The 13864-nt window shown below is 36.7% G+C and overlaps 1 protein-coding gene across 1 annotated transcript in view; it reads right to left on the reverse strand.

Moving 5' to 3' along the window:
* Positions 1 to 3755: 3755 nt before the first annotated feature.
* Positions 3756 to 13864, reverse strand: part of LOC123667917 (spliceosome-associated protein CWC27 homolog) — a 16294-nt gene continuing 6185 nt past the window's right edge. Inside the window, exons 7-10 of the mRNA XM_045601746.1 lie at positions 13576 to 13822; positions 12655 to 12849; positions 4648 to 4767; positions 3756 to 3920 (exon numbers count right to left, since the gene is read on the reverse strand). Coding sequence (XP_045457702.1) covers positions 3770 to 3920; positions 4648 to 4767; positions 12655 to 12849; positions 13576 to 13822 — 713 coding nt within the window. The 3' untranslated portion in view covers positions 3756 to 3769. The remainder of the gene's footprint in view (positions 3921 to 4647; positions 4768 to 12654; positions 12850 to 13575; positions 13823 to 13864) is intronic.

A 13864-nucleotide genomic window follows, 5' to 3' on the forward strand; every position in this document is an offset into this window, starting at 1 on the left:
GTTATCCCGCTATTGGTCGACCTTTTAAGTTCCAAGGTGGTAGTGGAACTATATTATCCCTAAGTCGCCTCTTACGACACCGATGGGAAAAGAGAGGGTGGCTATTTTATTTACGGACCTAACCACGCAGCAGATAAGATACGGTATCCGCTTACAATCAGATGTGCCGCACGATTGTTTGCCATATTTGTAATAAAAAAGTCTAAAAGACATTAAACCTACTTTGTGTCTTTCACCATGAAAAGCGAAATTGTTTAGAAGTGAGACTATTTAACTACGCTACAACGCATAGCGGCGGAACAATAACTTATAAAATCGTCGTTTGTGAAATAGTAAAGGATATCTAGTATTTTAAAAATTAGTGGAAAAGATGAAATGATGAAAGAAATGTAGTCTATTTTTCAATATTTATATTCGGCACATAAGTGAGTTTGAAATGCACTTTTGCATGGTGATTTTACAAATTAAAATTGTAAAAGTTTTTAATAAATTTATTAGATATATTAAAAATAACAAGGTTAAAGCTACTATTGATTACAAACCCAGTCTTTTCTAGTAGTTATCAGTTTATTTCACTACCGATTGATTTCAAGTATTTGCATCCTTGGAATCAATCACCTTGGCTCAAAGACTTGATTTGTGATTTACTTATAATGGGGCTGTTGTTTCAGGTTTCTCTCATTGCTTTGAGGTACCTTTCTAAATGTTGAAAGTCTAGTAACAATATCGTAATTCTTAAACTCGATTCACTCAAAGAGGTTTCTAGGGTGGGAACTCACCTATGTTATTCAGAAAGCTTGAAATTAAGCTCAGTTTTCATAGACAGTTAATGGCTGCAAAAGCAAAAATATGAACTATTCGTGGCTTATACAAGACACATAAATTAAGTGTTCGTATAAAGAAGCGTGTAGAACATTGGTTCTGGGGCATGAATATGCTTTATAAATTGTTCTGTAAAAGCAGATTAATGGCAGATAATTGGCATAAAAATTTTGTACAGTCTTACTATTATAAAAAATTTGTAATTATCTCCCTAAATTGTTGTCGTAAGAGAAAACACAATAATTCTGTCCCTCATTAAGCTCATGGGCGTATTTACCCTAGGGCCATAAAGGTTATGACCGGGGGAGACATTCTGCGAGGGGCGGAACAAGCCAAGCACGATGAGCGCACGCTACGACACAAGACGCGATTAAGTATAAAGACGGAGACTACGTGGTGATGTAAAAAAATCGAAGAAAAAATTTGGAATTTACGTAATGGGCGGCCTAAAAAAATGTAATGGGAATTGTTAGTTTAATCGAGTATATTATAAAATATTATACATGCTATAGGCGGCCTAAAAAAGGGGCCAGCAGAAACAATTCGGGGGCGGCAAACTCTATTGGCCCGTGCTGAATCATAACATACGCCACTGCGTAGCTCCTACTTCTCCATTTCTTATGAGAGTAAGCAGCATTTACTGCTGTAAGTGTTATAGGTGTCAGTGATCACTTCAAGTGAACGACCTGTTCGTTTTCTCGCCATTTCCACAACGAAAACGGAACTACTATACGTTTCAATTAAACAAAAGAACGTACAAGTCGATTACGTTTTTACAACATTTTAATTACCAGTTTTTTGTTTTGTTTTGGGCTCGGTTTTCCGCATTTAGATGCAAAGGTGGTCCGTTATGCGTGAAAAGAGGGCTGACTAGTTCAGTCAGCCTCAGTCAGCCCAGCTCCTTCCAGAAGCTCAGAAGCCTCAGAAAGTTAAAATACAGTAGAATTGAGGACATCCTCCTTTACTGAACTTGGTTAATTAATATAATGAAAATCGTGCTTGCATTCTGTTAAAGAAAGGTAAAAAAAATGTAATGATTTGTTAGGGGTGAGTATTTTGGGTGTCGGGCGGCAACAAACCATACTACGCCACTGAATCAAATATACATTACCATCATTTCTCATTTACAAGATAATACTTTCAAATCGTTATTTCAAATTTGAACTTTTTGCACGGTCAAAGTTCAGGTTCGTAAGGCATCTGATAGCGCATAAAGATGTATAACGTGTTTAAAAACTACTTCAAATTTTTCGGAAAATTAATTTGCCATCAAGAAACAATAAAGATAGCAATCAAATACAATACTAATGCAGTAATTACAGCAGCTGACCCATAAACTTTGACCGTCGATGTTTGATAGCAGGTAACGAGATAAGGGCGTATTGTTTAAACTGTGACTCAGACATGTACTCTTCTTGATGTAACAAAAAACTTTATACTTTACTTCCATCTTCAATAACATCTTAGTAAATTCGTTAATTGTTAGTTCTATTATTCTAATTATCAATCAATGGAAAATCTGACGTCAACAAGGAAAATAGCTTTATAAGAAGAAAATAGATACTTAAAATGTTTTTATTTTTAGTTTTCCAGAATATAAATAAATTACTTATTTATTTTTAATAGAATTTTCAAGCAAACGATTATCCATTATGCGTATATAGCGCCATCACAAAATCTTACACACTAGTTGTAGTCTTTATTTAAGTATCAGCATTATAAATCTTGACGCCGCGTTGGCGCAACGGTTACAGCCATGGATTGTACCTGTTGCGTCGGCGGTTGCGGGTTCGAACCCCGCACATGACAAACATTTGTATTGGCCATACAGGAGTTTGGTTTGGTCTGGGTGTTTGTGCAGTCCTTGTGGGTCTCCCCACCGTGCCTCGGAGAGCACGTTAAGCCCTCGGTCCCGGTTGTTATCATGTACACCTGATAGCGATCCTTACTCATAGTAGGGAATATATCCGCCAACCCGCATTGGAGCAGCGTGGTGGATTAAGCTCTGATATTTCTCCTACATGGGGAAAAAGGCCTATGCCCAGTAGTGGGATATTACAGGCTGAAGCGATTATAAATCTTATTAAAACAACCCACAATTTTCACATCTTTAGGATTAATGATGATTTCGCCAATGTCGCGTAGAACGGGCAAGGCATGGAATTAATTGATCGATGTGTTGGAGGTCACTACCTTCGTTCGGTTCTTTTTGTTCGAACAGGGCCGGATATATCTCATTCAAAAATTGGAGTAGCCGGATTAGGAAAACACCTCAACCTTAAAGGATATCAAACTTAAATAGCACTGCTCCCAAGCAGTGCCTTGATCCTGTGGTGAGTAAGGTGACCAGAGCTCCTGGGGAGGGTCTCGGGGGTAGGGTCGGCAACGCGCTTGTGATGGTTCTGATGTTTTTTTTTTTAATCTTTATTTGCATAATGTAAGAGGCTTTGGCCGCTTAGCGACTATGTCAGCCCCATTGATCATAACAAAATCACTATACTATTAAACTAACCAATCTTAAAAACATCCAATACACCTTAATCGCCAGTTCCGACGTAGGATCAGAAAGGATAGCATTACAAATTCCCACACATCTAAAATCAATTCCAATTTCCTTTTCTAAGTCTCTGCGTGCAGCTGCGACCCGAGCACACTCCACTAAAGCGTGGTATACATCTCGCGTGTTACATACTGTACAGTTAGGAGACTGGACAATTTTCATCATGAACCCGAATGTATTTAATGGGATGTGCCCGGATCGAAGTCTTAAACTAGTAACCAACATTTCTCGACTTAATTTTGCATTATAGTGGTTCTGATGTTTCAGGCGTCTATAGACTACGGTAACCGCTTTGTACCGTACACTTGTTCGCCATCATTTTAAGATAGGGTTATTTTATATAATTGAATTAAAAAAAATAAAACGAAATAAATCATTATAAGCATTTCATTTCTTATTCTTTTTATCATTCTTCTCTCTCTTTCTCTTATTGATCGGATTCCTTGGATCGTATATATCGAACCAATCATCCCCTTTTGTGGAAGCGTCTTTAGCGAGAACTGCGCCTTTGTCTTCGAACCGTAGAGTATGTCCCAACCTGGAATATATAGAAAAAGTAATACTAGTGTTAAATTAAACTCTTTTACCCTTTTCTATGAATTACAAACTGTTTCTATATGACTGTTTCTTAGTATAAAGCTTAAAAAAGATAAGTATTGTATGTGATGAATCATTAATACCACTCACTTCTATCTATCATCTAAAGTGTTTGTATAACACAAAGAATTAGATTGTATAATATTGCCCCTAAAATAACAATATTAAATGCAAATGATCTACACTGTACACTTTTAAAGAAAAAGGAAAAAAGAAGAAAGTAATAACATAGAAAGATGTACAAAGCTCTTATAACTTAAAGAGATCTTTGTCCAGATAACCTTTGGGTATATTAAAAAAAAAGGGCTTGCGTACAAAGTACACACGTCAGAAGTGAAACTTCTTTGGCAAACTAATTTTTAAATCTCGTTTATATTTATACTAATCTAAAGCTTTAGATTTCCGTTCCAGCGCCATCGACAAAAACGTTGCCGTTTTATCTGTAAAATTTTACCCTCATGCGCAAGAATGGTTTCATCTACATTTATTTAAGGACAAAAAAGGTACTAAAATATTTCATGGCCTTTCTCGGTAAATGGACAATAAAATACAAAACTATTTTTTCGATTCGAACAAATACTTTCTGAGTCTGGGTTTTTTTCGTTCAAACAAAAAACAAGCTCTTCCGCTTTAGAATATTAATAGAGATATGTTTAATAATACTTTACCAATTATCCGTGTTAATGTCATCCTCATCCTCTGCCTTTTCTTCCTCGCCTTGAGCTTTCTCTTTAATCGCGTGCAATTTTGTTTTGAACTTAGCTAGGAGTTGGAGTGTGAAATCTTCTCTGTAAGAATAAGCATTATTTGGTCAATGTGTGTGGTGTGGTTGAATTTGTTAATATTTTTCGTCGTAAGAGGCGACTAAGGGATAACACAGTTCCGCTACCAGCTTGGAATTAAAAAGCCGACCGGTAGCGGGATAACCATCCAACTACTGGCTTTGAAATACACAGGCCGAAGACGGGCAGCAGCGTCTTCGGTGCGACAAAGCCAGCCCTGCGCCAACCCGCCTGCTGAGCGTGGTGACTATGCGCAAAACACATGAGTTCACGTTATTTTTAGCGTAAACTTGTGGAGGCCTATGTCCAGCAGTGGACTGTATGGGCTGTGATGATGAATAAATAAATAAATATCGACACAATACACACACGGTCGTCTGTTCCTAGAGTAAGCAACTTAATGCTTGTGTTATAAGCAACAGCCAACTGGTACAGTTTTTAATTATTTTTTTTCGATAAACATACTTATAAATAATACATATATAAGTGTTTATATTACACCCAGAGTCGGGGTGGGAATCGAACCCACTACTAACTGTGCCAACAGGCTAGCCTTCTTAGAAATTCTAGAATTCTCTATATTGATTTATTAATATATATTTTTTCCATTTGTAATTATTTGAATTAAATAATTCTTTAATTGCAATTATGTGTTTTATGTTCACCATATATTTAATGGTGAATAGATCTCTACGTATCCGAGATAGTAGTTTGTAGAATTTAAGTTAAAAAATAGTGTCTATGAACTCCTCGTGTCATTGAACATACGATATATTTTACTCGAGCAACGCCGGGTTTCGCTGCTAGTATAATACAATTTATGAATCGATTCAAAATTGCTTTTAAAGCCTGCTTGAATAAGGTCTTTTTTAGCTTTAGAAACCTTTTGTCTGTTTATCACAATTTATCTTATTAGTGTAAAATCCCTACTAATATTATAAATGTGAATGTAAGTTTGTTTGTTACGCTTTCACGCGAAAACTACTTAATCGATCATCATGAAACTTTGTACACATATTCTTAGAGGTATGAGGTTTAACTGAGGTAGGGCACAGCAGGAATTTCCTGCTCAAAATATGGAGCAGTCCGACTGGGGTAGTGCCTCGACCTTACAGAAGATCACAGCAAAATAATACTGTTTTCAAGCAGTATTGTGTTCCTGTTGGTGAGTAAGGTGACCAGAGCTCCTGGGGGCGGGGGTTGGGGATTGGGTCGGCAACGCGCTTGCGATGCTTCTGGTGTTGCAGGTGTGTATAAGCTACGGTAATCGCTTACCATCAGGTGAGCCGTACGCTTGTTTGCCGACTTAGTGACATAAAAAAAAACAATGTGGTATGTACAATGCGGGCGAAGCCGCGGGTAAAATCTAGTAATTAAATAAATAAAGAAATTAAAACAGTTTTTGGTCTACAACGTCAGTTGTAAAATGGTAGATCAGTGCATGAGTTGATACCAAGTATTTTTTTTTCAAATTTTGATAATCTCATTCAAGTGTAAATACGCAATGGCATAGAGGTCACAGCAGTGGTTTAACAACACTAACAATAGTGGATTGATCCCTGCTAATAGCAAATATTTGTATTGGTTATCAGTGACGTAGCGAGCTTAACTCGCGCCCGGGGCACAATACCCTGCTTAAAATCGAAAAGCATATACACTCGCGTGCAACTGAATCGACTCAAGCCGTATATTGGTATATAAGTTTGATTTTTCGGAAAATGGCTCATCCGATTTTTGTAAAAGTTTTTTTTATTCCAAAGACATATATTTTTTTTCATAAATATAGCCATTTTCAAATAAACAATGAAAAAACTTTTTAAATAAATACAGTCAAACATGAGCGTTACAGAAATTACCCGTTGCGGTACCCATGAGTTGCGAGACTAAATCATGTATAAGAGCTCACGTGACCCATATTTCTTATCAATCATTCGTCAAACGTTGACAGGTACACATCTCCTTAAGCTCCCAGTATTTTAATCGCGATCCAATAGACAATATCTCAGATGCAGCGGTCCAAGTTTTAGGTTTGTTGCAAGCGGGCCATAATCAAAGGCAAGTCGCTCGTAAACTTAACATGAGCCAATCAGCTGTTTCATGAGTATACAGAAGGTTTCAAGAGACCGGTAGCTTCGTTCGGAGACCACAAACCAATGGACACCGGAGCACATCTGAGACGGACGATCGCTTCATTGTCTCGACTTCGTTGAGAAATCGTTATCTCGCGGGCGTTGATATGCAACAGGAGCTCAGAAGGGTTCGAGGAGTGGCTGTCAGTCAGTGGCCAATTAGAAGACGGCTGAAGAAATCCAATTTAACTCCTAAACGGCCAGCCAGAGGCCCGAAACTGACCGCAGGTCACCGTCAAGCCCGACTTTAATTTGCTCGTGAACACCTCAATTGGACTATTGAGTAATGGAGCTCCATCCTGTTCACTGATGATAGCAGAATGTGTCTCCATGGCAATGACAGAAGAGACAGAGTATACAGGCGTCCAGGGGAATAGTTTTCGCAATGCTATTTCGCTGAAACAGTATCATATGGCGGTGGTTCAGTCACGATGTGGGCTGGAATATCATATGAAGGGAAGACCGAGCTTGTTTTCGTGCCTGGTGGTGGTCGGAGTGGTGGTCTAACAGCTCAAAAGTACGTGGAAAACATTCTCCTCGATCATGTTGTACCTTATGCAGGGTACATAGGAGAAGATTTTCTATTGATGCATGATAATGCTCGGTGCCATACAGCAAGTGTTACTCGCCAGTTTCTTCAAGAGGTGCAAATTGGGACGATGATGTGGCCAGCCCTCAGTCCTGATCTGAATTACATTGAGCATTTATGGGATGAGCTCAAACGGAGGGTACGAGCTAGAGATACGGCTCCATCAAGCATCGTCGAGCTCAAAACTACGCTAGAGGAAGAATGGAATACGATACCTCAAGATTTTATCAAAAAAGTGATAAAATCAATGAAAAATCGCATGCAAGCCGTTATAAAAGCTAGGGGAGGCAATACAAAGTATTGAAAATTTTAATTTACTTTACTTCTATCAAAAATAATTTTTTTATTCATTATGTTGTTGTGTTCATTTTTCTTCATTTTTTATGCATTTTTGTCAAATTAAATTTTATCAGTAAATACTCAACCGATTTTTCTCATTAGGATAACATTTTTTAAGAGAAAGGATTAGGCTTTCAAACAAAAAAAAGAACAAGAAAATCGGATAAGCCATTTTTCTAAAAATCAATTTTTATACCAATATACGGCTTGAGTCGATTCAGTTGCACGCGAGTGTAGTATGTCCAGCAATTTTTTATTTTGCGGACCGTTTGCCGCCCTTTTGTGAGTAGCGCCCGGGGCATAAGGCCCCCCCTTGCCCTGCTCGCTACGCCACTGTTAGCCATACAGTTGTTTGCCGTGGTCTGGGCGTTTGTACTTGTGTATTATGTATGTTTCTTTACCCCTGACACAAGAGTATATATATACTGTACGTTAAGGGAACAGTTCAATACGAGGTGTTTATTTACTTACTAGCCGACCCGTGCCCACTTCGTTGGGCGTTAATTATTATTTTTATGATGTAATAATGGATATAGTAAAGTTTTCATCTCGTTCGCATTTCTCCAACTTGATTTACATATACCTACTACTATTTTTTTACTGAATTTTTTTTTCGATAACAATAAAAATATAGCCTATATCACTCCTGAATAGTCTAGCTTTGTGTTAGTGAAAGAATTTTCATGATCGGATCAGTATTTGCGAAGATTACCCCTTACAAACAAAGTTAGAAACTTTACCTCTTTATAACATTACGAGTAGTATAATATTAGTACAATATAAAATATTTGTATCAAGCGCAAGTTCGATCATGCATGGAGTATCTCATCTTTGGAATGGCTCAGCCAAGTACCAGCTGGAGCTTCTTGAGTCAATTGAGAGGCGAATCAGGAGGCTCATCGGTGATAATGCACTGGTGAAGCTGCAAAGCTTGCATCATCGGCGTAGGGTGGCTGGCTTGTCAGTTTTTTATCGGATACACTTCGCAGAGTGTGCGCAGGAACTCCATGACCTGATTCCCCCCTCCCCCTTTCATCATCGTATAACCAGACGCTCTGCGTTACGCCACCCTTATATGTTTGACATTCCCCCTATACGCACTAAGCGATTCGCTAGTACATTCTTGATCCGTACGGCCAAAGAATGGAACTCTGTAACAACGTCTGTGTTTCCGGAAAACTATAACCTGGGGATCTTTAAGTCACGAGTGAACAGGTTACTTTTAGGTAAGCGTGCTCCATCTTAGATGCATTTTCACTTATCATCAGGTGAAATAGTGGTCAAACGCAAGCCTGACATTGTATATTAAAAAAAAAATACATTGTAGATTCAGATTAATATTAGTAACAACAAAAATCTAATAGAATATGTGCAAAACTTTATACATTATAAAAGTACTTAAACGAAGAACTTTTGTACTAGCGTTATAGCGAGAATTGGTTATAATAAAAACTTAATTTTTTAAAATGAAAATTTTATTTACAAGTTTCAATCACAACTATAAATTAATAATATAATATTTATAACAAAGTCATTGTCTTTTTAATACAATTAGTTATATAGATATTTATATAATTACTAAGAAAACCGACTTTAAGCAAGAAATATACATTTTTTGTCAAACATAAGTAAAATCACGCTCAAGATTCATACATTCATAAAATATTTAATCGTTTCACAACCAAAAAGAAGTCAGAAAGAACAAATATGTAGATAAAAAGAAATGATACCTCAACTACTGTTCTTTTTTTAAGTGGGTATAAATTCTTTTTTTAAGTAGGTATAAATTTATTCTGACTACTACCTGATGGTAAGCGGTTACCGTAGTCTATAACCACCTGCAACACCAGATACATCGCAAGCCCTTTGCCAACCCCACACCAGACCCTGTCCAGAAACCTTCTACCCTACTCTCCACTGGAACACAATAATGCTTGAGAGCAGCATTATTTAGCTGTTATCTTCTGTAAGGTCGAGGTAATACTCCAGTTAGGCTGCTCTATATATTGAGCAGGACTGTGCCCTACCTCAGTTAAAGTTTTGAACAAGATAGTTCCTGCTATGATCTATCTTAAAACAAATAACTTCTATTTTTTCTTAATATCAGTCAAGGAAGTAAAAAGTTTTCATTATAAAAAAATGTACAGTCACTGACACATTCATTAAAAAAATCAAATTAAAATAAATTTTAATTATGCGAACTCGTCAAACTCATTCGAATTGTTTATTATAGCCTCATCCCACGGTCCGTAGATGTTATCTTTGTACATTTGCCACTTCACAAACATTGCGGGGCAGTAACCGCTCAATATAAACACAAAGAGCATGAAATATAACAACAAATTTAACGACACCGTAAACAAGGATACGATAGTTATTAATAATGTCATAAAAAATAATAACAAAAACAATTTTGTGTGTAAGAGTACTTGAAATAATTGCGGACTTAGGACAAAAATTATGACTGATATAGTTAAAAGTACAAAGGCGTCAAACGGTGTCGATAGCCGGGAAACAAGACAGACAGACGCAAATATGGCTGCGTTGATTGACAGAGATTTCGATACAAACGCTGCTGGTACGTCGTAATCAAAAAACATCAAATGTACCACCATCATTATAACTGCCCAAGCGTATATCGTGTCTGTGCTTACTGTGTCTGTCAGTGTGTGCAATATTGGTGACAAAATGTACCCTATTACTAAGTAAACAAGGACTATTTTAAAATGTCTCAAAAACGCTCCACCTTCTACACACATATACAAAAGGTAACACACACTAGCAATTATTATACACAAGTATATGACTGTGTGAGTATGTACCCATTTGTTATGCATGTAAGTAAACAAGATGGCATATAACACACACAAGCATAAACGTAGTACGACCCGAAATGAGCCTACTATCGCTTGTTTTAAAGTCACTTTTTCGATAAATAAATTTTTTCTCATGTCTTCTAGGAATTTGCTGTCGGTGTAATTGTCTGGATAGTCTCGATTTTCATAAAGATTCTTGGACCAAACTTTCTTTCTTGGTATTTTTCGTGTGAATTTTGTTCGGTTTCTGAAAAGGACGCCACTCTTGAGTACCGTTTCTTGGGTTTTTTCGTTTTTTTAATTTTCTATTAATTACATCACTAACCGTTAAGACGTTAACAGTTTTCTATTGTTATTTTTTTACGTTTTTTTCTGGTTCTATTCTAAAGCAGATTCAAATCGAATAATTAATACACTATTATTTTTTCAAAGTTACTTCTCCCATCAACACAAAATGTAACATTTATCAAATCAGTATAAATTTATTTGTATTTATTTTTGAGTACATATATGATGTATAACATTAAGTCAATAAGAGAGTGCAGCAATATTGAAGAGCTCTGGTTATATTATAACAACGCAAAGTATACCATTCCTATGTTTTTAATGAACAATGTTTTGACACAGGCCTTTTATTCTGCAAGGCCTAAGAGGGACGCACTAGTGAAACGTAAGAATGTTGGGGATGAAAAGTAGGTAATACTTTATTTTGGATTTCCAGCTATTAATGTATATACCAAGTTTTTTGTAATTTACTAAATAATAAAACCACAAGAACAATATATTACAATAAATAAATATAAACATTATTTTCTTATTTTATTTTTGGCGAAGCGTTGCCACAACGGTCATTGAATTGGTTTGTGACTGTCGCGCTAGCGGTTGCGGCTTAGATCCGATGTTTACCGTGGTCTGGGCGTTTTTGTTTGTGTGTATGGTGTGTTTTTGGACCCCCGAAATAGAAGTTAATTGGCCGTTTTTTCCAAAGTAAATATTGAGTTTCTTACCGGTTCTTCCCAGAAGGATTTACATTCTGAACATTGTAAAACCTAAGCCTTGTTTGAAATATTTATATATAAATTATATACGTCAACATATTATTGTAAGCAGTGTTAGTTTGAATGGAAATGGAATGAACTGAATTAGTCAATAAACGACCTGCTTCTTAGGTGTTCATAGATTCATTCAATTCTTTGGTATAATGGCTTCCAATAGACCAAGACGACACGACTGATTTCGCCAGTGCCACACAGATTGGAGATAATACAAAGGAAATTGATCGAAGCAGTCGAGATCACACGTACAGCTTTACGTATCACATCTCAACTGATATACATCAATTTTTAACCGACGTCAAAAGAAGAGACGATTCTGAATTCGACTGTATCTTTTTTTATGTTCCCTCATAGCCTTATACTGGATATGCCGTTATTCTTTATCACCGTATTCTTTATTAGAAAGCTGGTGCGTGTTGTGAGTCCACTACTTTTTGAGTTATCTCTAAGATCAGACATTAATGAGACCACGTGACAAAATACAACGTAATAGGAAATAAATATAAGAAAATATAAAAAGACTAGCTATGCCCCGCGATTTCACCCGCGTTAATTTGAGGAAAAAACGTACAAAAATATTATATATAGCCTTTCAAAGTTAATAGACTATCCAACACAAAAAGTATTTTCAATTTGATCAGTAGAACCTGAAATTAGCTCAAACATACAAATTTTTCAGCTTTATAATATTAGTATAGATCAGAGGTGAACAAACCGCAGCTCGCGGGCCGCATGCGGCCCGAATAGAGATTTTGTGCGGCCCGCCAGAGGTCTTCAAATTTTCGTAACTGTCAATTTTTTTAATTATAAGGCACACCAAAATTCAATACTTGTACCAAAGTTGTCAAGTCTTATTATTTTACATTATTCTGTGCTTTTGGCACGATTATCAACTTTTCAAAATTTTGCGACCCTCTAGTAAAAAAGGTTGCTCACCCCTGGTATACATATATATACATTCTTACCTAGCAGCGCCCTTCTTCGGTATTTTCTCTTTCATCTTTTTATACTTTTCTTGTTCTTCAACAAACTGTTTGTACATCTCGTTTTCTTCTTCTAACTTCTTACTCTGGCTCGATTCTTCTATTTTATCTTCTTTTACTTCTTTCGGTTCACGCATTTCCTTTTTGAGTTTCTTTATTTCGTTTCTTATACGATCTCTGAAAATTGTTATTATTTTTGTTTTGATAGTGTTTTTTGAGAGTTCTGAAATATTTTTAAGTAGCAAAAGTAACGCATATGTACGAAATAGAAGGTGTTAAAATATTATAGCCTAATTGTTAAGCAATTTTTATGTTTAACTAACTGTACTTCGCGGTTTCGCCCATGTTAATTTGAGAAATTCGCTTCAGCCTGTATTATCCCACTGTTGGGCAAAGGCCTCTTTCCCCATGTAGGAGAAGGATCAGAGCTTAATCCACCACGCTGCTCCAATGCGGGTTGGCGGATATATCCCTACTATGAGTAACGATCGCTATCAGGTGTACATGATAACAACCGGGACCGACGGCTTAACGTGCTCTCCGAGGCACGGTGGGGAGACCCACAAGGACTGCACAAACATCCAGACCATGGCAAACATCTGTATGGCCAATACAAATGTATGTCATGTGCGGGGATCGAACCCGCAACCGCCAGCGCAACCGACACAATCCATAGCTGTGACCGCTGCGCCAACGCGGTTGAGAAAAAACCTACTAAAATATTATATAGCCTATATATAGCCATTTCTCGGTAAACGGGCTATTTAACGCAAAAATATTTTTTTTATTCAAACCAGTAGTTCCTGATAGCGCATTCAAACAAACAAAGAAATTTTAGCTTTATAATGTTAGTATAGAAAACAAAAAAAAAAAACTAACAATTAAGATTTACAAAAACATTACCTCTCTTTCTGCCTCTCTATGTCCCTCTCTTTCCCGAGATAATACTCTTCTTCATCACTCGATCTCTTGCTATCTTCTTCTGGACTCGCCGCTCTCTTTCTCCCGCTATTTCCATCTCTCTCTGGTGAATCTCTCTTTTTTAGCTTATCTCTTATACTGCTGACTGCTTGTGCTGTTTCTTCACGTTTTTGACCCATTTCCTTGATTGCCTGTTCATCTTTTTCATTTCTTTCTTCTAATTCTAATTCTGGAATTTTATAAAGTTGTTAAAATATAATTTAGTTAAATT

The sequence above is a fragment of the Melitaea cinxia genome, chromosome 29, assembly GCF_905220565.1.
Source record: "Melitaea cinxia chromosome 29, ilMelCinx1.1, whole genome shotgun sequence".
Lineage (NCBI taxonomy): Eukaryota > Metazoa > Arthropoda > Insecta > Lepidoptera > Nymphalidae > Melitaea > Melitaea cinxia.